This window comes from Suncus etruscus, chromosome 15 (genome assembly GCF_024139225.1).
Source record: "Suncus etruscus isolate mSunEtr1 chromosome 15, mSunEtr1.pri.cur, whole genome shotgun sequence".
Lineage (NCBI taxonomy): Eukaryota > Metazoa > Chordata > Mammalia > Eulipotyphla > Soricidae > Suncus > Suncus etruscus.
The window spans coordinates 83,653,618-83,678,640 of NC_064862.1; the positions used below are offsets into that span (position 1 = coordinate 83,653,618).

The 25,023-nt window shown below is 53.9% G+C and overlaps 1 protein-coding gene across 1 annotated transcript; it reads right to left on the reverse strand.

The window, feature by feature from the left end:
* Window positions 1-16,644: 16,644 nt before the first annotated feature.
* MOB3A (MOB kinase activator 3A) lies at window positions 16,645-19,002 on the reverse strand. The gene is made up of 3 exons (XM_049787947.1): window positions 18,504-19,002; window positions 17,589-17,791; window positions 16,645-16,829 (listed from the first exon to the last, which is right to left on the reverse strand). Exons 1-3 carry the CDS (start codon window positions 18,922-18,924, stop codon window positions 16,800-16,802), a joined length of 654 nt encoding a protein of 217 aa, XP_049643904.1. The 5' UTR covers window positions 18,925-19,002; the 3' UTR covers window positions 16,645-16,799.
* Window positions 19,003-25,023: the final 6,021 nt, after the last annotated feature.

The following is a 25,023-nucleotide window of genomic DNA, read 5'->3' on the forward strand; positions in this document are numbered from 1 at the left end:
CACCGCTGCCGCCGCCGCCGCCGAGAGGAGCCGGACGCGCCGCGCCGCCGCCTTCGCTTTTATACGCCGGAGCCTCAGGCCACGCCCCCATGCGCAGGCCCCGCCCATGACGCCCCGCCCGGAGGCGCGTGGGGGCGTGGCCGAGCGGCGCAGCGCGCTGCGGCCGCGGGGGCGTGTCTGGCGCCTGCGCAGTGAAGCGGCGGTGGGGTGAGTGGGAGGGAGGCCCCCCCCCATAGGCAGTGGGAGCTTCGCTAGTATTCCCTTAGGGGCACTCGGGGACTGGACTGTGTGTACTTAACTCACTGGGCTCTAGGAGAGCCGCAGAGCCCCAATCTAGAACCCGAGCGGGGTCTCCTCCGGTTCTGGGGTCATATCCCAAGTCTGGCTGCAGGGATTTGGGATGCATTTTCAGTTGGTTTTGTTTTGTTTTGTTTTTGTTTCTGTTTTTGTTTATGGGCCTCAGGGTTTTGCATGCTCCTGGCTTTGCATGCTTCACCAGGGGGATCGATCCCGGTCTTTCCCAGGTCAGCCTCTTGAAAGGCAAATGCTATCACTCTGGACCCTTATTTTTAGGGGTTTTTTTTGAGGGGGGCCCATATCCAGCCCTGGAATGAGCAGGTGGAGGAGTCTGCCTGCGAGGAGAGAGAGGAAAAGAAGGAGAGTTAGAAGAGAGAAGCAGCAAAGAAGCATGAAGAGCAGCTGAATGAGAGCAGATGCAGTAAGGATGGAAGATAAGCAGCAGGGAAGAGGCTAGCCTGCTTAGCTTAGAAGCCAAGTGGCACATAGTGGTGAGGGCCTTGAAATAAAGCTGGATTTCTCCTGAAACTTCATTTGATTGTTTTGTGAAGTTCTTCGCCTTCACCCTGCAACCTACAGACCACCGCCAGCCATAAGGGATGTAGGTGCAAGGCTGAACCCAGAAAGGCCTCACCATCCCCCATCAACACTAGGAATCATTCATTTATATGTAAACAACACTCAGCCATGCTTAAGGCTTATTCTGCATTTAGGAATCACTTCTGGCTGGCCGGTTTGGATCAATCCTATGGAATGCCAGGCATCAATCAAACCCGGGTGCAAAGCACCCGCTTTCATGGACATCTTTGGGCAACTCTGCTGATCTAGAATCTGCCATAGCTCCCTCTTGTCCCCACTGATCCTGGAACCTGGCCCAATTCCCCTTTGCAGCTCGAAAGCCCAGCCACAGTTCTTTCCACCCACACATTCCAACACTCTTCAGCAGAGGGGGGATCCCGCTGCTCCCTTCAGGGACCTCCCCATGGGCTTCTCCCGCTGGTGACAAAAAGAGGGGAACAACTCAGGGAAGAAGCACCATTTCCCCTAACACCCACATGCACAAAGCTTCAGGGTGAGCAAGGGAGTCCAGGAGTTAAAAACATCCCATTTTGGGAAGCGATTGTACAGTAGGCAGGGTACTTGTCTTGCCTTGCTGGGCCTGACCCAGGTTGGTTACTGTAACACACCAAAGGGTCCCTAAGCCCACAAAAAGTAATTTCTGAGAGCAGAGGGTGTGGCCCAAAATCAAACACATAAAGCAAAAATAAAATAATTTCTCTTTTTTTTGGGGGGGAGGGTTTGGGTCACACCCAACAGCACTCAGGGGTTACTCCTGGCTCTATGCTCAGAAATCACTCCTGGAAGGCACAGGGGACCATATGAGATGTTGGGATTTGAACCACCGACCTACCTCCATGCTATCTCTCCGGCCTAAAAAAAATCTCATTTTAGCAGGGTGAGTTCCCACTGACTCTTCTTTTTTTTTTTTTTTTTTTTTTTGTGGTTTTTGGGTCACACCCGGCAGTGCTCAGGGGTTACTCCTGGCTCCATGCTCAGAAATTGCTCCTGGCAGGCACAGGGGACCATATGGGACGCTGGGATTCGAACCGATGACCTCTTGCATGAAAGGCAAACGCTTTACCTCCATGCTATCTCTCCAGCCCCCCCACTGACTCTTGACAGGTCCCCCTTGCATGTCTGTATTGTAAATTCCTCAGAAGGCCTTGTTCACGCAACTGGGGAAACAGGTTGTGTTGGGGGGGTCTTCCTTCACCCTTTGGCCACTCATCCTTCAGTGCCCCCCACCAACTGGAGCATTTGTTTCTATTTGCTATCCTTTTTTTTTTTTTTTTTTTTTTTTTTTGGTTTTTGGGCCACACCCTGTGACGCTCAGGGGTTACTCCTGGCTACGCGCTCAGAAGTTGCTCCTGGCTTCTTGGGGGACCATATGGGACGCCGGGGGATCGAACCGCGGTCCGTCCTAGGCTAGCGCAGGCGAGGCAGGCACCTTACCTCCAGCGCCACCGCCCGGCCCCTCTATTTGCTATCCTTAAGTCACCAGCTCAAGCTCCAAAGCAGAGAGGTGAGTTCAAAGCCACGCCCTATCTTGTAGTCCTGTGTGTGTTTGAGGGAGGTAATTGGAAGTTCCTGATCCCCACGTACTCCAACCCTCCCTTTACCCCCACATCCATGCATACGTGTGTACAGGTGTGGGCAAGACACCCACATTGGCTCCAGTTGTCTGGGTGGGGTTGCAGGGACTTGCCCAGGGCAGTTCCCTCTGGGTCCTCCCCTATTTGCTCCTTCCCCAGGTCCCCCCACTCTCGGCACACGTGTCTTTTTTATATGTGACTGGAGAGAACACTGGGCAGGTAGGGAATATCGGGCACCATCCCTTCCCCAGAAAATCAACACCTCTGTTTCAATGAAAGGAATTAGCAAGGATGGCCAGGGAGGCTCCTAAGCAGTGATTGAGAAGGAAGCATCGGAATAAGCCAGGGCACATCCAGGGGATCTGTTGTAAATGACATTGATAAAGTCAAATCCCAAAGTGTAGAAGTCACTGGTGAGGTCAGATTCTGGGAGAGTAGAGTACTCACCAAGAAGCATCCACCAGCCACTTTGAGAGAGTAACTCAGTTTACTGTAGCTGAGAAATTTATATTGGATATTTATATTGGGGGGATAGTGTGTGGACTCTGTACCAGCCAATCAGGTAGGATGTGAGAGGGGATTAAAAGTGAGGGGGGGGGGTGAATCGGTGGCACAAGCTGCAGGGCATTTGCCTTGCACACGCTGACCTAGGATGGTCCATGGTTCAATCCCCTGGTATCCATGGTCCCCCAAGCAAGTAGCGATTTCTGAGCGCATTGCCAGAAGTAACCCCTTTTGTCACCGAGTGTGGTCCAAAAACCAAAATAAATAAATAATTAAAAATAAATGTGTGTGGGCCCGAAGAGGTAGCAGAGCGGCGTTTGCCTTGCAAGCAGCCAATCCAGGACCAAAGGTGGTTGGTTCGAATCTGGTGTCCCATATGGTCCCCCGTGCCTGCCAGGAGCTATTTCTGAGCAGACAGCCAGGAGTAACCCCTGAGCAATGCCGGGTGTGGCCCAAAAACCAAAAAAAAATGTGTGTGTGTGTGTGTGTGTGTGTGTGTGTGTGTGTGTGCCTCCGTGTTTAGGGTAGACAGAGTAAGGGGATTAGGAAAAGGAGGGTGTGCATTCTAGGTGTTAAATCAGTGTATATGCCCAGGTGATTAGCTATGAGCTGTAATCTCTGCTGTGGCCCTAACAAAGGACCCAAATGGGGTCTGGAGCGTTTGCCTTGCATGTGGTCAACTGGGTTTGATTCCAACATCCCATATATGTTCCCTGAGCCCCGTCAGGAGTGATTCCTGAGCACAGAGTCAGGAGTAATTTTTGAATATCACCGGGATTGGCCCCAAAACAAAACAAAACAAAACAAAGCACTTGTCTCAACTATGTGAGGACCTGGGTTCAATTCCTCAGCACCTTAAAAAAAAAAAAAAGAAAAAGAAAGAAAGAAACGGGGCCAAAGCCATACCACAGTGAGAAAGGCTCTAACCTTGCACTGGGGTTAGATTCCGAGAACCAAGCATATGATCCCACAAAGCTTGCCAGGAGTTACCCCTGAGTGCAGAGGCAGGAGTAAGCCTTAAGAACTTCTGGGTGTGGCCAAAAATAAAATAAGTTAAAAGAGGGGCCAGAAAGATAGTCCAAAGAGTAGAACATTTGCCTTTAAGAAGCTAGCCTGACGGGGCCGGGCGGTGGCGCTGGAGGTAAGGTAAGCCTTACCTGCGCTAGCCTAGGAGACGGACCGCGGTTCGATCCCCCGGCGTCCCATATGGTCCCCCAAGCCAGGAGCGACGTCTGAGCGCATAGCCAGGAGTAACCCCTGAGCGTCACCGGGTGTGGCCCAAAAACCAAAAAAAAAAAAAAAAAAAAAAAGAAGCTAGCCTGAAAAAAAAAAAAAAAGCTAGCCTGATGACTTCAATTCAGTTCAATCATCAGGAGTGATTCCTGAATGCAGAGCTAGGAATAACCCCTGAGTACCACTGGATGTGACCCAAAAAAATAAATAAAAAGGGAGGGCTAGAGAGATATAGCACAAAGGCCTGGCGTGCCTGCAGGAAGTCTGGGTTCAAGCTCAGCATCACATGGTTCCCTGAGCACTTTTGCACACATAGAAAAAAAACAGGAATCTAGGGCTTTGATCAACAATGGGGCACTTGCTATGTATGTGTAAGGCCGTGGGTTTGATCTAGAGATAGTATTTGCCATGCATGTGGCCACCTGGAGATCCATCAGAGCACTGAGTACAGAGATGTGACAGGAGCCAGCCCTGAGCACTGCTTGGAGTGATCCTGCGCACAGAGTTGAGGCTACAAGTCAGTCCTGGCCCAAACCCTCCCCACACTATAACACGAAGGCAAGAGTCAATCAACAGGAAGTTATTCTTTTTACTCCCAGGAAGTTATGTCTCTGTACCCCTGCCTCCATCTTCAAAGGCCCTGAGGGCCCCCACTCCAATCCTTCATCTGAAACAAGTCCACTTGCAAAGATGCTTTTTTCCAAACAAGACTCAGTGGCACAGGGTTGGGAAGCTAGAACATACCTTGGTTGGTTGGTTTTGGGGCCATGCCCTGTGACACTCAGGGGTTACTCCTGGCTCTGCGTTCAGAAATTACTTTTTGTTTTGTTTTTGGGTCACACCTGGCAACGCTCAGGGGTTACTCCTGGGTCTACACTCAGAAATCGCTCCTGGCAGGCTCGGGAGACCATATGGGATGCTGGGATTTGAACCCCCATCCTTCTGCATGCAAGGCCAACGCCTTACCTCCATGCTATCTCTCCGGCCCCCAGAAATTACTCTTGGCAGGTTCAGGGGACACAATATGGAGCACCTGGGATTAAACACAGGTTGGCTGTATGCAAGGCAAATGCTCTACCACTGTGCTATTGCTCCAGCTCTCTGTATACCTTTGGGACTTGATTCACCCCTACAGGACTGGGGCCACTTACTTGCCTTGTTCAAATCCACACTTGGTGGTACTCGGGGTCCACTCCCAGCCTACATGAGGCTCCTGCATGCAAAGGAGTTATCTACCTGGCTAGGAACCTGTGTGCCTCAGTGACCTGGGCATTCTAGGAGGCATACAGATGCCTCACGTTGGGGCAACTGGGGCCCCTTTAAGGACCCAGACACTGGTGACAGGAAACAGGAAGTTCAGTGAGAAGGGAGGAGCTCTTTATTTTTTATTTTTTATTTTCTATTTTTTTTTTGGTTTTTGGGTCACACCCAGCAGTGCTCAGGAGTTACTCCTGGCTCTACTCAGAAATCGCTCCTGGCAGGCTCGGGGGACCGTATGGGATGCTGGGATTCGAACCACCATCCTTCAGCGTCTAAGGCAAAAGCCCTACTGCTTCACTATCTCTCCGTTGAGAGGGGAGCTCTTGCCAGAGAAATAGTACAGCAGAGAAGGTATTTGTCTTCTGTGTGGCCAACCTGGGTTCAATTTCTGGCATTGCATGGGGACCCTGAGCCCTACTTGAAGTGATCCCTGAGCACAGAGCTAGGAAGAAGTCCTGGGTACCACTACATATGGCTCAAAACTTCCATATTCACACACACACACACACACACACACACACACACACACACACACACACACACACGAGGAATCTCTTGACCTTGTTTCCTTTTGTATTTTGTTTTGGGGGCCACACCCCATAGAGGAGATGATGCCCAGGAAACAAACCAGGCTTTGACATGTATAGCCTTGAGGGGGGGTGGAAATCATAGGATCTGTGAGTGGTCAACACACTTCTGGGACCCAGAGGATGAGCTTAGTCTGGGGGTGCAGGTACCAGCGGGGGACCTGGACTATGTGGTCAGAGGAGGCAGCCAGGGTGGTCATCAGTGGGAAACTGAAAGGAAAGAGGAAGAGCTAGTTTACCTTCCTTTCTCCACCCCCCTCCCCCAATCCCAGCCAACCTCTGGCTTTATGAGGAAAGAGACCTGCAGGGGGGCCCTGGGCTGGAAGGGGACCTGCCCTCCCAGCTAGAGAAGCAGGAAGCTGGGCTCTGGCCCTGGTTCTTGGAGCTGCTCCTGTTCGCTTTCCTTTGTTTATTCAAAGTAGGTGGAATCATGGATGGTTATAGTCATGGGGGATGGATGTGGGTTGAGACAGGAGAGGGCAGGGGCAGGGCCAGTCTGGGGAAGGGCAGACAGAACAGGCCATTGGGACAGACAGATAGCTCAGTCCTTCTTTAAGGATCCCCTGGGAGTGAGGCTGTTGAAAGCACAGCAGGGAGGGAGGGCATTTGCCTGCTTGCCTTGCACCTGGCTGACATGAGTTCCATCACTGACACCCCATAGGGTCCCCTGATCCTGCCACTAGTGAGTGATTTCTGAGTACAGAGCCAGAAGTCAGCCCAGAGCACAGCCAGATGTGACCCAAAAACAAGACAAAAAGAAACTTATTCCATAATGTTGTTAAATGAAGGCCCAGCATGGCGTCTGCAGTTTTTTTGGGGGAGTTGGGTTGCCTGGAGTCTGTGCTCATTTAAGGACACATGAACTTGGGTCTGTAAGAGTGAAATAGAGATGGGGGGGCAGGTAGCCTGGGCCTTGGGGCGAGGGCTCTGCAGGGTCTGAGGCACTGTGGTTCCTGTCCAACTAGTCCCTTAAGCTCCATCTCTAGAGGAGGGGTTACCTCAATCTGGGTGTCAAACTCAGGGTGGGCTCTAGGGGTAGAGGGTCCAGGGCACTGGAGGAGTTTCACGGGCTCCTTCCACTGTGGGCAGGAACTAGCTCCTTCCACCCAACCTTCCACTGTGGGTAGGAACTGGCGAGGGTCATGACCAGGGTCACGGCTGGCCCCTCCAAGGCTGATGTAAGCCGCTGCAAGTGGCATTTCCTCGGGGCTGACTCACAGCTCGCTGCCTGCCAGGGCCTAGGAGTCCCGGAGACAGAGCCAGGCCTGCTGTCCTCTGTGGCAGGGGAGGGACAGGAAGGCAAAAATGGGGTGAGCATGGCATAATGCCTGACTGGGGGTGCCCAGCTGTGACAGGAGCACAATGTTTTCCCAGAATTCCTCCGAGTCTCCAAAGCCAGCACCCCACCCCCCATCTCATGGGTATCTCTTATCTTTACACCTGCACAACCCAAAGGCACTCTAAGAGTATCTGGAACCCCCCAAAATAATTGACCTCATCATAGTCCAGTGCCCCTCACTTTCTTATTTTTGGGGGGGGTACACCTGGTGATACTCAGGGGCTACTCCTGGCTATGTGCTCAGATATAGCTAGCTCTTGGCTTGGGGGACCATATGGGACACTGGGATTCGAACCACCATCTTGGATAGGCTGCGTGCAAAGAAAACACCCCCCTCGATTTCTATTTTGGGGCCATAAATGGTCATGATCAGGGATGTCCACAGCTATATTCACGGGACCCCAGTGTGCTGGGAAGGGAACCTGGGGCTCTGGCCTATAAATCTTGCACTTCAGGGACTCAAGTAATAGTACACATGGAGGGTGAGTGCCTTGCCTGTGGCTGACCTGTGTTTGATACCCAGCACACCACTTATTGTCTCCTGAGCCTACCAGGTGGCATCCGGAGCACAATACAGGATTAAACCTGAGCACTGCCAGATTGGTCCCCAAATAAAAAACTTAAAACAAGGGATCAGAGAGAGGAGGGTGTTTACCTTGCACATAGCTGACTTGGGTTTGATCCCCAGCATTCCATAGAGTCCCCTGAGCCCCAGAAGGAATGATTTCTTTTTTTTTTTTTTTTTTTTTTTTTGCCGTACCCGGCGGTGCTCAGGGGTTACTCCTGGCTGTCTGCTCAGAAATAGCTCCTGGCAGGCATGGGGGACCATATGGGACACCGGGATTCGAACCAACCACCTTTGGTCCTGGATCGGCTGCTTGCAAGGCAAACGCCACTGTGCTATCTCTCCGGGCCCAGGAATAATTTCTAAGTGCAGAGCTGGGAGTAACCCCTGTGCACCGCTGGGTGTAGTCCCCCAACAAAACAAATGAAAGAAAATCAAACCCAGTGCTCCCAGACCCACAGGCCCCTAGTTTGTCTGTGAGCCACACCTGTTCTGTGTTGGGATTGAGCCTGGGCCAGCTACCTGCAAAGCAAGTACCCTCCTCACTATGTGACCTCACTGGCCCAAGGGCCTGAGTTTTGAGGGAGTGGAGGACTTTTGTTTTTGTTTTTGGGTCACACCCAGCGGCGCTCAGGGGCTACTCCTGGCTCTATGCTCAGAAATAGCTACTGGCAGGCTTGGGGGACCATATGGGATGCCGGGATTTGAACCACTGTCCTTCTGCATGCAAGGCAAACGCTTTATCTCCATGCTATCTCTCCGGCCCCAGGAGTGGAAGACTTTTGAGGGATGTATATATGAAGGTTTTGTGGGACACAACCAAGGAAGTCAGAGAGAGGGGCTGAGCTTGACTGGGCTGCTGTTGACAAGGAGGCAGCTGTGCCATCATTCACTGCTCAGCTCATCTGCTGCAAAACCTCTCTCCAAGGAGCCCCCCAAGAAGTCCCCTCCCACCAGGCTCAAGTAGCACAGTTTTGTTTTGGGGCTTACTCCTGGTTCTGCACTCAAGAATCATTCTTACTGCAACTCAGGGGATCCTATGGAGTGCCAGGGATAGATCCCGGGTCACCTGTGCAAAACAAACACCCTCCCCACTATGCTGTTGCTCAAATTCCAGCCTTATCTAGCCCTTGTGACTCGGCTTCATTACATAGGACTAGGACAGTGACAACCTTGGCCCCCTGTTGTTGGAACCTGCTAGATTCTGGGGCCGACAGAACATGCATTTGGTCCTAATCCCTAGGTTTTGGGGTGTGTTCTACATGGGGGTAAGGGGTGTCCCAGGGACCCCATGAGGTGCAGGGTAGGTCCTGAAGCCTGAACCCAGCCAGCTTCTACCCCCTGGGTTCTGCCCTGCAGCCTACCCAGAGTTGGGGAGTTTACTGGATTATCCCTAGTAGCCCCCACAAACACCAATTTGGGCACCCCCTGACTTTCCACTCTGCAGATCAGCAATGCCAAGACAGGTCCAGACAGGCCCTGGCCTGGGCTGGGTACAGAGACCCTGTGTGTGTATGGGGGAGGACAAGAGGCCTCCAGCCTGGGTTTCTGAGCCTGGAGGCCACGGTGGCGGTGGCCGGTGGTGGCTGCTGACCAGTGGCGGTGTGGGAATGCCCGCCCCCCTCCTGGCGTTGCATTTGCTGGCGCTGCTAAAGTGCTCTTGGCCTGGAACCCGGCGTCTACCAACCCTCTGGGGTTGCAGCTGGACACCCGCAGCGCAGCTCCCGGACTGTGTTCCCCTGTAGGGCCTCCCGCCAAGCCCGATCACTCAGGGCGCCCCTCTGGGTCGCCTCGCGGAAATCGAGGGGCGTCCGGGCCGGCCTAGATCCCCGGGGGCTCTGGGCTGCACGGTTGCTGGGCAACGCGTTTGCGTCATCGGACCTGGTGGCGAGCAGCGGTTCCAGGGCGTGGGAGGCGGGGCGCCCTGGAAGGGAGCCAATAGAATTCCAGAGTGGGGCTGGCAGGGCGTGGCATCCGCTGGACGCCAGCCAATAACAGGGTTGTTGTCGGAGCCACGCTGTGGGCCACGCCCCCTTAAAGGGCCCGCGCGCTGGGGGCCGGAGAGATTAGCAAGGAGGGAGGGCATGTGCCTTGCATGCAGAAGGACGGTGGTTCAAATTCCATATGGTCCCCCGTGCCTGCCAGGAGCGATTTCTGAGCGCTGAACCCCTGAGCGCTGCAGGGTGTGATCCAAAATAAAATAAAATAAAATAAATAAAATAAAATAAAGGGCCCGCCTGGAGTCTCTCAGCGTTCTGAGCACGTTGGGGGTTCCAGGCAAGGGGTCGATGGCAGTTAGTGGTGGGCACCCTGAGACTCCCTAAACCTCATTTTTTCCCCTAGATGCACACAATGGTGGTGCACTGGGTGCATCCAGACTATATGATTTCCCCCAAATAGCGCCCCATTATGTGAACTAGGAGTCTTTGAAGCAGGTTCCACGCCTCTTCCTAGGGCCAGGGCACCCCTCTCCTAGAAACACAGCACATGGCATGCGGGCTTGGCTCCATCTTGGGGCCCTCTCCCTCTATTTGCACCAGGAAATAGTTCCTCACGGGGACCCCTTACTGGGTAGGCTGGAACCCCTGCTGGGGGGTCTCAGCTCTTAAATTCCTGGGAACTGTATCAAGTGCCTTTTGTTTGTCCAACCAAAAGCATAAATGGGCGATGAGATGAGACCTAGTTTCCCTGCACAGCACCCACAACAATGGCCCCCCATTTTTTCCTCTGTTCTCGGCACACCCAACAGTGAAACAGACTGATTCCAGGACAAACTTCGTGGGTGAGAGAGCGAGAGAGACTGGGAAAGACAGAGAAACGGGGGTGGGGAGGGCAGATGTGTGTGCAGGGCAGATAAAGTACTTGCCTTGCAGGTGGCCTCAATTTCATCCTTGCAACCGCATGTGATGCCTTGGACACCTGAGGTGTGGCTCAAAACTCTAAAGAAAGGGACCAGAATGATACAGTCCAAGGCTTTTCGCTTTGCATGGTTGCAGACTTCCTAGCATTGGACTTCCTGGCACATTCAGGAATGATGCCTGAGTACAGAGCCAGAAGTAGTCCTTGAGCACCGCAGGGTGTGGCCCCCAAACAAACAAAACACATACAATATACAGAAAGTAATAGAGACCAGTAAATGTGCACCTTCCCCAGTGAGGTTAGGCTTGACCTCAGAGCATGCAGCTGGCCACGTCTTCCTGAAACAGGATCTAGGGCCAGGCCAGGAGGCGGGACTTGGTTCTGGGGGCGGAGTTCGGGAACCCAGCCACTGAGGCCTAGTGGCCCCACACCGTGCATTATTAGGCTGATGGGGTGACTGTGTCCTGAATGCCTGCTGGGGAGCTCAAGATGTTCCCCCAGATTCCAGGAGCCCCGTGCTCCCTGGGGCAGGACTCCAGCCCAGATTAGATTAGAGATGAGGGCTGATTGTGTGTGTGTGTGTGTGTGTGTGTGAGTGTGGGGGCTGTGTCGCAAGATCCCACATGTTCTGACGACTGGGCCAATCTGTTCCTGCTGGGTGGCCGTCAGAATGGAGGGGGGGTTCTGTTGGGATTGTCATGCACAGGTATAGCTCTCTGACCACCCTTGAGGACCGGATTGGTGGATACCAGGGAATATTCAGTGTCTGAGGCTGGATGGCCAGTGCTATCGTTTTTTAAATTTAATTTGGGAGGGGCACACCTGGTGAGTCTCAGGGTTTATTCCTCGCTCTGTACTCAGGAATCACTCCTGGGCAGTGCTCAGGTAGCCAAATAGGTTGTTGGGGATCAAACCTGTGTTGGGTGCATGCAAGACAAACATCCTCCCCATTGTACGTACTATCTATCACCCAGCTCCAAAACTGAGCCTTTTTTTGGTTGGTTGGTTGGTTGGCTATTTTTTTGGCCACACCCGGAGTGTATCAGGGGTTTCTTTTGGCTCTGCACTTAGAAATCACTCCTGGCGGTGCTCAGGGGACCCCTGATCCAGGAGGCCGGGGATGGAATTCAGGCCTGTTGCATGCAAGGCAAGCAACCATCCCCGCTGTGCTATTGCTCCAGCCAGCCCCGACAAAGCTGAGCCTTTTTCTGTCTTCTGGTAGCAGAGTTCACAGGGAGGGAGGCAGGCAGGCACGCGAGGACAGGGCGCTTGGTTTTCCCCCCATCTTTGCCTTTGGTGCACAGGGGAAGGGCAGCCAGCTCCCGAAATATCTAGGAACGCACCCCTTGCCTGTCCCCGCCCCCCGGGGGCGCTGACCAGCAGTGGCAGGGGAGGTTGGCAGAGGGGCCCCCGGCCAAGCCGCAGCCAGACTCGGGGCTCGTGATGCACGGTCACGTTGCTGGCAGGCCAAGCAGGAGAGCAGCTGCCGGGCGGCCTCTGGACCGCAGCCAGCAGCTCTCCTAGACGCCACGCCCCAAAGACACGACCACGCCCATCCGCGCTGGCCACGCCCTCGACAGACCAGCAGCTCGCCGGGAGGCCACGCCCCAACGAGCATAACCACGCCCCATCGCGTTGGGCACGCCCCCGATCTACTCTAACCACGCCCCATTTGACTCTGGTCACGCCCCAGGGCGGCACCCTCGCGCCGGCCGTTCCCGGAAGTTAGGTTCTGGCTTTGTTTGTAGGGGCCACACCCTGGGGCGCTCAGAGTTGACTTTCAGAGCGTTTTACTCCGGCGTGGCTCCTGGAAGGGCTGGTTCTCGTGCTTGGGGGTGGGGGATGGGAGAAACCCTGCGCTGCAGGGATCCGAGGAGGTTGAAGCAGGGGTGTCCTGCATGCAAAGCTTAAGTGCTCCAGCTCTTGGAGTCTTCTCTGTCCCCTGAGACCCCAGGGAGCCACTGAATTGTTGCGAACTGAATTGTTGGGTTTCCTGCATGCAAAGCCTGAGTTCCAGCCCTTGGCGTCTTCTCTGTCCTCGTAGGCCCCAGGGAGCCATTGAATTGTTTGAAAGCTCCAGGTGGGACCCTTCTTTGCTGCCTTCAGTTAGGAGAGGTCTGGATTCCTGAGCCTGCATTGAATTCCAGTGCCTTTCTGGGTTGGATACTCAGACCTAACTCCTGCAATGAAAGGTGATTATCTGGAAGGGACCTGCTCAGGCTGCCACGACTCCCAGAGCCATCAGTTTATGGGGTGACAGCCTGGGACGCTGGCACCACCATGACGCCCTCCCCACCCACCCAGGACTGATATTTCAGGCGCCTGTCAGGACGCAGAGATTAATAAATAACTGGGAGTCACAGAGCCAGTCCTAGAAATCCTCACTTGCCTGCATCTCTGTGGCATGTGACAAGCTGGGGTTTACTCTGAGTTAAGTGTGTTTATAGCACAGCAGCGTTTGCCTTGAAAGCAGCCGATCCAGGACATAAGGTGGTTGGTTCGAATCCTGGCGTCCCATATGGTCCCCCGTGCCTGCCAGGAGCTATTTCTGAGCAGACAGCCAGGAGTAACCCCAATGCTCAGGGTTTACTCCTGGCTCTGTGCTCAGGGATCACTCCAGGCAGGGATGAGACCTGGGGTATTGGGATTGAACCCGTGTCATATGCATGCAGTGCCAACTCCCAATTCCGCTGTACTATCACTCTGGCTCTCTCTTTTTGTTTTGAGTCACACCCAGGTGTACTGCAGGCTTACTTCTGGCTCCTTGCTCAGGGATTACTCCTGATGGTGATCTAGGGACCATAGAGGGTATGGAGGACTGAATCCCAGTTTTATGCAAGGCAAGCAAGCGCTGTATATACCCTGTAATATCTTTGCCACCCTCAAATTCACCTTTTTGTTAGTTTTTGGGCTACACTCGGTGGCGCTCAGGAGGTTATTCCTGGCTCTGTGCTCAGAAATTACTCCTGGCAGGCTCAGGGGACCATATGGGATGCCAGGGATAGAACTTGGGTTCATTCTGGTCCGTAACATGCAAGGCAAATGCCCTACCGCTGTGCTATCACTCTGGCCCTAAATTTATCTTTTTTTTTTTTTACTTTGGTTTTTGGGTCATACCGGGCAGCACTCAGGGGTTACTCCTGGCTCAGAGCTCAGAAATCGCTCCTGGCAGGGGGACCATATGGGATGCCAGGATTCAAACCAATGACCTTCTGTATGAAAGGCAAACGTGGGCCCGGAGAGATAGCACAGCGGTGTTTGCCTTGCAAGCAGCCAATCCAGGACCTAAGGTGGTTGGTTCAAATCCCGGTGTCCCATATGGTCCCCCGTGCCTGCCAGGAGCTATTTCTGAGCAGACAGCCAGGAGTAACCCCTGAGCATCACCAGGTGTGGTCCAAAAAAAAAAAAAAGCAAACGCCCTACCTCCATGCTACCTCTCCGGCCGGCCCCCTTTTTCTTTTCTAATTTGCTTTTGGCTATAGAGAGATGTTGAGGGGTTACTCCTGGTTCTGCACTCAGGAATCACTCCTGGCAGGCTCATAGGACTATATAAGATACCGAAGATCAAGCCCAGGTTAATACCTGCAAGGCAAGGACCCTATCTGCTGTGCTATTGTTATTGCACTGGACTCAATACAATACTCTTAAATGATGGGAAGGATCAAAAGCCCAAAAGCAAATGGGCCCAACACCATAGGCCCCCTGCCTCTCCATAGCCTCATCCCTTCACCTGCTTGCCTTCTAGTAAGACACCAAAATGTTCTTCCAAACCTAGACTTGTGCTAGTCGGACAAGTTCAGGGTTACCCATGGGGGGGGGCAATAGTACAACAGGTAGGATGCTTGTTTTGATTGCCGTCGACCTGGGTTCAACCCCTGGCATCCTATAGGGTCTCCCAAATACTGTCAGGAGTACCATCCCTGAATGCAGTCAGGAGTAACCCAAGCATTGCTGCTGGGTATGGCCCCAAATAAACAAAAATAGGACTGGACTCTTGGGCTCCTAAATCAGTCTCTCCAAGAGGAGACTGGACTGTCCTGCTGCAAATGGCATGTTCTTGCTGTGACACCTTCAGCTGAACTACCACAAGCTTCTCTCACTGAAGGTCCCACCCTGTTCTCTTTCCCCTGCAGCACCGAGTGGAGGGATCTTAGATTTTTTTCCAGTTTTAGAGGTCCTTCCCTCAGGGTGAGGGACCAAGGTAGGGTGAGGACACTTCAGGGTACAATTAGCCACCGTAGGAGGATCCTCCCCAGTCCATCCCACCAGACCATCCCTTCAACAAGTGTGGGACACTCGTCTGAGCTCCCGGGACCATCATTCATCCAGACAGAGTGCTTGTTTCAACACTCCCAGGCCTGGCAATTCTTGGGGCGCTTTTGTAAAGTCAAAGGACAAAAAAGGGGGTTTCTTCGAAGAGGTTCAGTCCTGGGCCAGCGCAGCCCGTTCCCGCAGGGCCTGCGCGCCCTCTAGCGGCCATAAGGGGCAGCGCAGGCTCCTAAACTGCACACTGGTTAGAAAACACCCCTTGATCTTCCCTCTGAGCCTGCATCCTATTTTTTGGAAGCGTATTTACGAGAGCACGGGGGAGGGACAAGAGTGAGATGCTCCCTAAAACCGGGGTGACGTCGGGTACGATGTAACAACCTGCCACTAGGGTCCCTGCTCTTGGGAGCTCTCGGCGACCCAATCCCACCCCACATCTGGATCTTTATTGGGGGCCTAGGAAAGAGGAGGTTCCCTCCCTAGTCCCCTCCATGAGTTCACCCCAGGGAGCGTCAGGTGTGTCCTGAGGCCAGGAGATAAATGACTCAGCGCCAGCAGGCATAGAAGTGGCGATTTATTCAAATTGAGCGCTGGGGACACAGTTTCTCCCCTCAGTCTGGTGGGACTCGGGAAAGAAAACACCCCAGGGCAGCACAGTGACCACGGAAAAGGTGAGCACGGAAAGGACCTATATGTGACCAGTTGGTTCTCAAGTCCCTGGTAGTATGGCCCATTTGATGTCTGGAAGTACCCAAGTTAAGTTAATTGCACTTATTCTGTGGGATGAGGGTGTGTGCCCTGTTTTCAGAGAGACGGAAGAGTGGACCCTTCCACTGGGTTGGGGGACACAGGCCAGGCAAAGGCCAAAGACATTCGGGAGAGGCATGGGGGTAGCCAAAGAGGTGTAGTCAATACAGAGCATATCTCAGGTCATGGCCAGACCCAAGCACCAAAGTCAGCTCCCTGCAGTGGCCCGGTCCCACCTCCTCATGCCTAGGGTCACTGTGCTGGGACCTTGGGTCCTGGGCCGTGGGGGACGGTGTCACATATGCTAGACTGGGCAATAACAGTTTAGGGGGGAAGTGTCCTGTTTCAGGAGGGGGAGCGTCTCTGTGCAAGGGAATTGGGGACATGGAAAAGAGGATCCATTCCAAGAATGGAGGAGCTTTTGGTGGGAGGGAGGCTTTGCCCCATTATCACCTAAGCTCCCAGTTTCAGTGTGAAGGCGGGAAAGAGTGTGGTGCTCCTCTGGGGGCCACACCCTATAGGTACCGTGGACAGAGTTGCGGCCAGCACCCTGATTCCTCCGCCATCTCCTTGGCACTTTGACTCTGAGGTTTTAGGGACCCACACAGGCAAGGCAAGTGCTCTAAAGTGGTGCCCCTTGGCTTGCCCCTGAGAAAGTTCATTCCTTCGTTCAAACAGCTGCTTCTCCCCCAATGGGGGGGGGGGCTGGTGAGGGTGAGGGGGTTGAGTTGTGGTGCACAGGATGGAGCATAAAATCAGCTTTTGATCAGGTGCAGATCCAAGGGTGGGCCCCGGAGGTGACAAGGGGCAGTGCAGGGTGCAGTCCCTGGCAGTGCAGAGGTTCAGACAGTGGCTTTCCCCATGGTTGCTGAGAGCTCAAGTTCAAGGCTGCCATAGACCCTGCGGACACGGACCGTGGAATGGAACACAGAGCACCTCACCTCAGGTCCCTGCTCCACAGATGTGTCGTAGGCACTGCCTTGGGATTCTCAGTGGCACATTCTTGCCGTCATTTCTTTCTGTTGAGAGAAGTGGGGCATCAGGCATCGCAGCCCTAAAGAACAGGGACCTCACCAGTATGGTACACCCACTCCCATCATTAGATGGGGGACGGTGCCGAGTCTGGTCTTTTTTTCTTTTTCTTTATGTTCTGTTTTGTTTTTTGGGCCACACCCGTTTGATGCTCAGGGGTTACTCCTGGCTAAGCGCTCAGAAATTGCCCCTGGCTTGGGGAGACCATATGGGACGCCGGGGGATCGAACCGTGGTCCTTTCCTTGGCTAGCGCTTGCAAGGCAGACACCTTACCTCTAGCGCCACCTCACTGCCCCCCCCCCCCCAGTCTGGTCTTGACTCAGACTCAGGGGGCGCTGATAGGGCAGGGCAGCTCAGATCTAGCTGTGGCAGTTTATAGTCTCCCAACAACTGGGAAAGAGTAAGGGGTCCCAGATAATGCACCTCCACACAGCTCTGCAGGTTTGAACAAAGGGGCTGAGGGAACAGTCTGGTGCACTGAGCATCCACAGTGCTGGGCACGTGGCCTCCACCTAGTTCTAGAACATTCCATGGTCCCCAAGGAGCGTGGGGAGCAGGAAGAGAACCCACTCACTGATGCCCTGGGCCCAGGATCAAGGTCCCTGAGCGTCACCCAGTGCATTAGTCTAAATCAAAGGCAGTGAGGCTGCGGCTCCTGGGTGTGATTCCGAGGGCAGGAGCAAAAGCTTTGCACACGGGAATCCCGAGTTTGAACCGGCACTGCAGGGGCCCCCTGGTCTCTCACCAGCGGCTCTAGCTCCTTGGTGTCGATGAGGCTGAACTCCCTGACGAAGTAGAAGAAGTGCTTGTAGCAGGTGTTGACATGTGCCTCGGAACCCATGTGTGCGATGCGGTCGAAGTGGTGGATGTAGACATGCACGAAGACACGGAAGAGCCGGGACAGAATCTTCTTCACCACCACCAGGAAGTTCTTGGGGAATGGCGTGCCTGGGGGGGGGGGACACACACGCCCACACAGTGCTCAGACAGGTTCAGTCACACACCTGCCCCAGTCACACAGCACACACTTCCTTGAGCCCTTCAAGTCACAGCCCAGAGGTGCAGAGATTGGGGTTGGGTCGACAGCACAGTGGGGAGATTGTTTTCCTAGCACATGACTGACTGGGGTTTGATCCCCAGCACCCCCAAGCCCACCAAAAGTGATCCCTGTGTGCAGAGCCAGGAGTCAGCCCAGAGCATTGCTGGGTGTGGCCCTGAAACAAAACCAACTGTGAACTGGGGTCCCGGGAGATGGCTTCAAGGATGAGGTGCAGCTTTGCAGACAGGGAGGCCGGGCTGTAATCTAGATCCCTAGAGGCAAACCATTTCCCTGGCCCCCCAATTCAGAACTTTAGGCATTTTTCTTTTTGGGTGACATCCAGCAGTGTTCAGTGGTTACTCCTGGCTCGGTGCTAAGGAGCCACTCTGGCAGGCAGCATTCCATATGGAATGCTGGGGACAGAACCCGGGTCGGCTATGCGCAAGACCAATTCCCTCCCTCTGTGTCATCCCTCTGGCCCCGACATATACTTTTTTTTCCAAGCATGCTCCAAGCTGCCTCCCTTGAGGTCCCCTTGTCACCTCCTCTTCGCTCACAGGGGATGGGGGACTGCTGGGGTTGGGCCTAGCTCCCCGCTGCCCACGTGGGGCCCCCACTCACCGACATTGGTGGGGAAGATGTCCTCGTTGTTGATCTGTGCCTCGATCCAGTCCATGAGCAGATCCATGTAGCGGGGGGCTGAGAGCGCCGTGGGGCGGCGGTAGCGCTGCTCATCCTGCCAGCGGTACTCGTACTTGGGGCCCCCTGACATGATGGGGCACGACTGCTCGGTGCAGTCGTCACTGATGGTGCCATAGATGAGGTTGACTCGGTTGAAGAAGTCCACGACATGCACGGCAACCCAGTCGTGCAGGTCCTCCCCAGGGGGCAGCTGCACCGCCAGCTTGAGGTCCAGCCCCGCGTTCAGCGACGCCTGCGCCTTTTTGTGCAGCTCGAAACGCTGTGTGCCGGGCTCGAACTTGCGCTTGGGCCGGAAAGTCTTGTCCTTGTTGAACACCTGCTTCAGGAAGGGGTTGGACATGGTGGCCGCGCCCCCGAGGGGAGCCTCCTGGGCAGGATGCTGGACTGGATACTGAGCAAGGGCTTCTCGGCTGCTGCAGAGATTTGAAGTCTCCTGGCAATCCCGAGATCTGCAAGGCAGGGAGAGAGGGAGGCTGGTACCTCTCCGGAAAGTTGTCACATAGGGTGGCAGTCCTGGACTACCAAGGTGGTTAGTCAGCACTGGCCAGGGATCCCTCAATGTCTCAACAGAAGGGTCTTGTGGGGAATCCTGGGGGGTTCTGCGAAAGTGGGCACATGCACAGGGTACGGGAACAAGTCTGTGGAGTGGGGATTAATGTAAGGAGCTTGGTTTTTTGTTTTTGTTTTTTTGGTTTTTGGGCCACACCCAGTGGTGCTCAGGGGTTACTCCTGGCTATCTGCTCAGAAATAGCTCCTGGCAGGCACGGGGGACCATATGGGACACCGGGATTCGAACCAACCACCTTTGGTCCTGGATTGGCTGCTTGCAAGACAAACACCGCTGTGCTATCTCTCTGGGCCCCCCTTTTTTTTTTTTTTTGGTTTTTCAGGCCACACCCATTCAGGGGTTACTCCTGGCTAAGCGCTCAGAAATTGCCTGGCTTGGGGGGGGGAACCACATGGGACGCCAGGGAATCGAACCGATGTCCTTGCTTGGCTAGTGCTTGCAAGGCAGAAACCTTACCTCTAGCGTCACCTCACCGGCCTTGGGTTAGTTTTGTTAGTTTTTGAGTCATTCCTGGCAGTGCTCAGGGATTACTCCTTGTGGTGCTTGAGGCTCTCTATGGGGTCAATCCAGAGTTGGCCTTCTGCAAGGCAAATGTCCTCCAAGCTGTACTATTGCTTAAATCCCTACCGGAGATCTTGAAATCTGTGAAATTTTCTTCCAGGTGAGTCCCAAATCTACCAAGCCTAAGGCTGCGGGGTAGGAGGACTTGGTCTCACAGGCAGTGTGAGAGAGAGGCTAAAGGCTGGATTCAGGGATGCCAAGAATAATAGGTACCCCAGGACTAGAGAAATGGAATGTTTTGGAGTGTGTGTGGGCAGAACTGTCTTTGGGCTGGGACTCTTGCTCTTACCATGTGAACCCAGCAGGGAATGAAGTTGAGGGAAACTGTTACCCTCAGAACCTTTCTCAGTTCTTCTCTTAGGACCCCTCTTTGGAACTCCCATGTTAAGGGATCATACCTGCTGTGAAGGGGAGACCCAAAGGGATGGTGGGATTGAACCCCAGTTGGCTATGTGCAAGTGCCTGCTACTCTCTCCCGCCTGATTTTTCTTCTGAAGGGGGGTGGTGGTCACATGAGTAGGGGACCCTCTGTCCTTCCTGGTCTCAGACACAGAGTGGGGCCCCCCCACCAAGTCACTCAGGGCAGCAGAAGGGAAAGGGAAGTGCTTAGTGGGGGTGGGGAGTGCAAAGGGCGGTGCAGGCTCAGGGCACAGATGTGGCCTCTGACACAGCACCCAAATCTCAGAGTGTCCCCTGAGATTCGGCCTCACTTCCTGCCTTCTTGTTCCTTGTCTGGGTGTCCAGCCCACATTTAGCCTGGGCCCTGCAGATCCGGTTCTCTCTCTGGGGGCCAGCCTAGGTGCTGTGTGAATTCTGACCCACATTCCCAGTAGCCTCTGAAAATTAGAAGCTGCCCCAAGTCTGATCACTGGAGGCATCCCCAGACATGGTCAAGTGTTCATGCGGGACAGGGACAGGTTCTGTCCTGGCACAAAATCGGCTCATTAGTGCTTCAGGCCCCCCCATCAATATATATTTTGGAGTTGGGGCCACACCCAGCAATGCTCAGGGCTTACTCCTGGCAGGCTTGGGAGACTCTATGGGTGGTAAAAGATAGAACTCAGGTTGGCTGCATACAAGGCCACACTTGCACCACTGTACTGTCTCTCTGGCCCCTTCCCCATCAATATTTTTTGGTTTTGTTTGCTTGGGGGCCACACATGCAGTACTACTGGCTCGTTGCTCAGTGGCTTCTCCTGGCAGTGCTCAGGGGGAGTAAGTGGTGGTGGGGATCCAGCCCTGGGGTCCTGTGTGCCAAGCATGTGCTCAGTCACTGAGCTCTCTCATTTGTTTATTTTGGGGCCATTCTCAATGATGCTCAGGGCTTAATCCGGGCTCTGTGCTCAGCAATCACTCCTATGGTGTGCCAGGAGTCGAACCAGAGGCAGCTGCCCTCGCCATCATACCCAAATCCATGGGCCCCTTGCCAGGATGTACAGACTGTGAGATCACTCCAACCTTCACTGGTTTGGGGGTATTGGGACTACAGTGTGGGGGTACTGCCCCCATTTTTCTCTCCTTCCAGAACCACTGGCTCAAACCACCACCTGTGCCAGGACTGACTGGTGGGACCCTTGCCCATCTCATAGTCATAGTCCCCTCACCAGCCCTAAGCCCATCCACCTGATTTCCAGACCATTCTCCACCCAGCGTCCCTCACTTCCGGCTGCCTTCTATGTTGGGGTTTCTGTCAGGGAATTCTGGGAGCTTAACCCCCAACAGCTACCATCCACCCTCTCTTGTTGCTCATGCCTCCTTCAGTTTCAGGAACCTCAAAGTGGATCTCCACAGGCCCAAGAAGATGGGGGCAGCGTGGGGCTGGGGTCTAGGAATATGCAGGCTGCCCCTGCATTTTCTGGGCGTGGTTTAGGTGGAGGGTGTGGCCTGGGCGGGGCCATTCCAAAACCTGTGGCTTAGGATGGAGCAGAGTCCATGGGCAGGATTGAGTGTGTGGGCGTGGTCTAGAGGGAGTGGAGGGCGTGGCCTACAGGTGGGGCTGGGCCAGGGGGTCAGGTTACAGTTTGCCCCAGAGATGAAGAAAGATTAGCTGTTTGGAGACTGGGTGGAAGGAGAATTTCCTTTTTTTTGGTGTGTGTGGTTTTTGGGTCACACCAGGCAGTGCTCAGGGGTTATTCCTGGCTTCATGCTCAGAAATTGCTCCTGGCAGGCACGGGGGACTATATGGAATTCGAACCGATGACCTCCTGCATGAAAGGTAAATGCCCTACCTCCATGCTATCTCTACGCCCCGGAAGGAGAATTTCCTAAAGGCGTCCTGGACATCCTGTTCACAGATTTCTCAGACACAAACCCTGTCTCCTCTAGTGCCCTCCAGTGCCCATTTCAGCTCACACAGTTGTATGGATGGGGGGTTTTCCCCAGGCTTATGCACACCCACTGTGTGGGGTGCTCAGAAACTTCTAGAGTGTCAAAGGGTGAGAGGCTGAATCGCCTGGCCCAGCCTACAGACAGCTGTTTGTTCTTTTCTCAGAAGAGGCTACAGAGCCCAGTTCCTCTCAATGTGGGCTCCTCAGCCTGACCTTCCCCAGACGGGGTACAGCCATCCCCCCTATTCTACCACATCCTTCCGGTGCCTCCACATCCTGTCCCATAAGGGGGGTAGGTGGCCAGTCCCCAGGTTTTCAATCGCACACTCCGGGTTTGTACTGAAAAGGGAGGCATGCCCCTTCTTTTTGTGTTGATTTGGGGGAATTGTTTGGGGGCCACACCCTGCAGAACTGGGGGCTTGTCTGGGGACCTGGGGGAGGTCACTACACCTTGCAATGCCTGGATGTAAGACAGGTGCACAGCTGTCTCCTACCCTGTCTCTACATGGGAGTGCCTGCTGGGGCTTGGATACAGTTTCTGTTCTCTGGGAGGGAGAAGGGAATGTCTGTGGAGTCTCACACTTGGCCAGTGGTTCCCCATAATCCTTCCTGTGACACCCTTTACAGGCCCACAATTCAAAGGCTTTTCATAAAATCTCGGACGCACACCACCGGCTACCTCTAATTCCAGAATCTCCCCTATCCCTGGTCCCAGCATAACTGTCTTTTTCTCAAAAGTTGCCTTCAGGTCCTGCACCTAGGGCTTCTACTAGGGCTCCCAGTACCTGGAGCTGTGGCTGGAGACCCAGTTCTTCCTGGTGTGAGTGGTCAGATGGGGTCACACTGGAGTAAGGGGCTGAGGCATTGGGTGCAGATAGGAGACGAAGAATTTTGAAAAAGACCTGTGGGGAGGTGACTGCATGAGACCAGAGGCAGAGATAGGGTGAGGCAGCAGGGCCCAGGGCTACCAGTCACCCTAGAAGCTGGCAAAAACAGGAAGTACCCCACCCCACACCCCTCCCTTACTGCCTGCCTCTGAGCAGCTGAGCACATGCAGTAGGGAGGGAGGGAACCTGAGGGCCATAGTTCCAGGGTTCAGGTGATCCCAGTTACATCCCTGTGTGCCCTGCCCTGTGCGCCACCAAGAGGGGAAACTAGAGTGGGAACTGGGTCCCAATATCTAGCCCAGCAGAGAATCCCAGCAGAGATAAGAATTCTGGAACCACATTCACTGTTTGTGGTATATGGGGCCAGGCAGCTAAAGGCCACCACTTCCGGTTAGGGATACAGCTCTGCTATGGGGCTTTCCAGGGACAGGCTGTGTCCTGGACTAATCTATGACCCGGGGGCCAGAGAAGACAGCTAGGCTGGAGTCCCCATGAGCTTCTTCCTACTGTGCTGTTCTCACAGTTTAGAGGGGGGCTTGACCCCATTATACTGAATCACTCTGCCCCAGGCAACTCTGGGTGACATCTGTGGGTTTTCCCATTCACCTATAGTGCTAACAGTATAAGAGATGGCCAGGCTGGGACACAGGCAACCCCACCCCCCATCCCTGCCACAGAAACACCCACATATCTCACTGGGGAGTTAAGAGCCAAAATCAGGACTCAGCCAAGTGCACTGGGAAATTCCAGGCGCAATGAGAAAGGAGTCATCGGCCCAGACTTGTTAGGGATGTCCTAGGGAAGCCCCGGAAAGTTTCAAAAAACTTCCACATTCTGGGAAGCCAAGAACTTCCGGCCAGCTGACAGCTACCCCAGCTGGTGACAGAGGGGTGGAAGTGCTGAGGAAGGGGCTGATCTGAGATCAGAATGCCGGTACCTAGAGAGCTGGGACAGAGGGGCTCCGACTGGGAGTGCCTCAAAACCCCTTGGTGGCAGTACTGGGTGACAGAGGCAGGACTGAGAGGTGACTCTGGGCTCCTTCAGTGCCAGAAGGTTCTGAAAAAGGCAGACTCACAGGGTGCCAAGGAGCTGTCAGGGGTGGGGTGAGCAAATACGGTGCAGGGGGTCTGAGCCAAAGGAAATTACTCTTGTGTGGCACATCTGTTCAAACCCTGACATCCAGAGAAACCCCAAATATCAACAAGATTACTCTGGGTGATGAGGAATGAAATCTCTTCACCCCATCCTCAGGGGAACCCATGCACATATTGGGGTTGTAGGGGTTCCTTGGCAACTGGTAACCTGTGGTGATGGTGTCTGGAGAACCCACAAACATGAAGTTCAACCCAACAATCCAATGGGAACAGAAGTGAGGGAGTAAAAAAAAAAAAAAAAAAGTTCAAGAAGGGGCTTGAAATGGAACAGAAAACTTCAGATTTTCTAACAGCCCCCCTGGGAAAGTGAAAAACCAAGATGGGTTGACAGTGACACTCACCAGATTCACACTAAGTGGCAAAATGTATAAGGCATTTCCAGCATTTTGGGGGAGGAGGTTGAGGGGAAAACTACTGGCTCTGAGCTTAGAGATCATGCTGTACTATCATTCTGGCCCTTCAGGGATCACTTCTGGCAGTGCTCAGGACACCCCATGTAGTGCCTCAATAGAACCCTGAGCCAGATGCATGCAACACAAATACCTTCCCTACTCTCTAGCTGTAGCCTGTTTCTTTCTTTTTTTTTCCTTTCCTTTTTGGGCTACACCCGGTAACACTCAGGGGTTACTCCTGGCTAATATTCAGAAATCGCTCCTGGCTTGGGGAACCATATGAGAGGCTGGGATTCAAACCGCGGTCCATCCTAGGTTAGCTTGTGCAAGGCAAATGCCCTACTGCTTGTGCCACTGCTCTGGCCCTGTTTTCTTCTTTTGAGGCCAGACCTGGTGGACTCACGGTTTACTCTGGATTTGATCCTCAGCACTCCATATGATCCTCTGAGCCCTGGCTGTTGTGATCCCTGAGTGCAGAGCCAGGAGTAAGAGGCAGAGGAGGGGCTGGAGTGATAGCACAGTGGTTAGCCTTGAACATAGGGGCTTCTTC

Coding starts and splice junctions, on each gene's coding strand:
- MOB3A (XM_049787947.1), bottom strand. CDS start 18,924: ATGTCCAACCCCTTCCTGAAGCAGGTGTTCAACAAGGACAAGACTTTC. Junction 17,792..18,503: donor CATCTTCCCCACCAATGTCG/GTGAGTGGGGGC, acceptor CCCCCCCCCCAG/GCACGCCATTCCCCAAGAAC. Junction 16,830..17,588: donor CCAAGGAGCTAGAGCCGCTG/GTGAGAGACCAG, acceptor TTCTCTCAACAG/AAAGAAATGACGGCAAGAAT.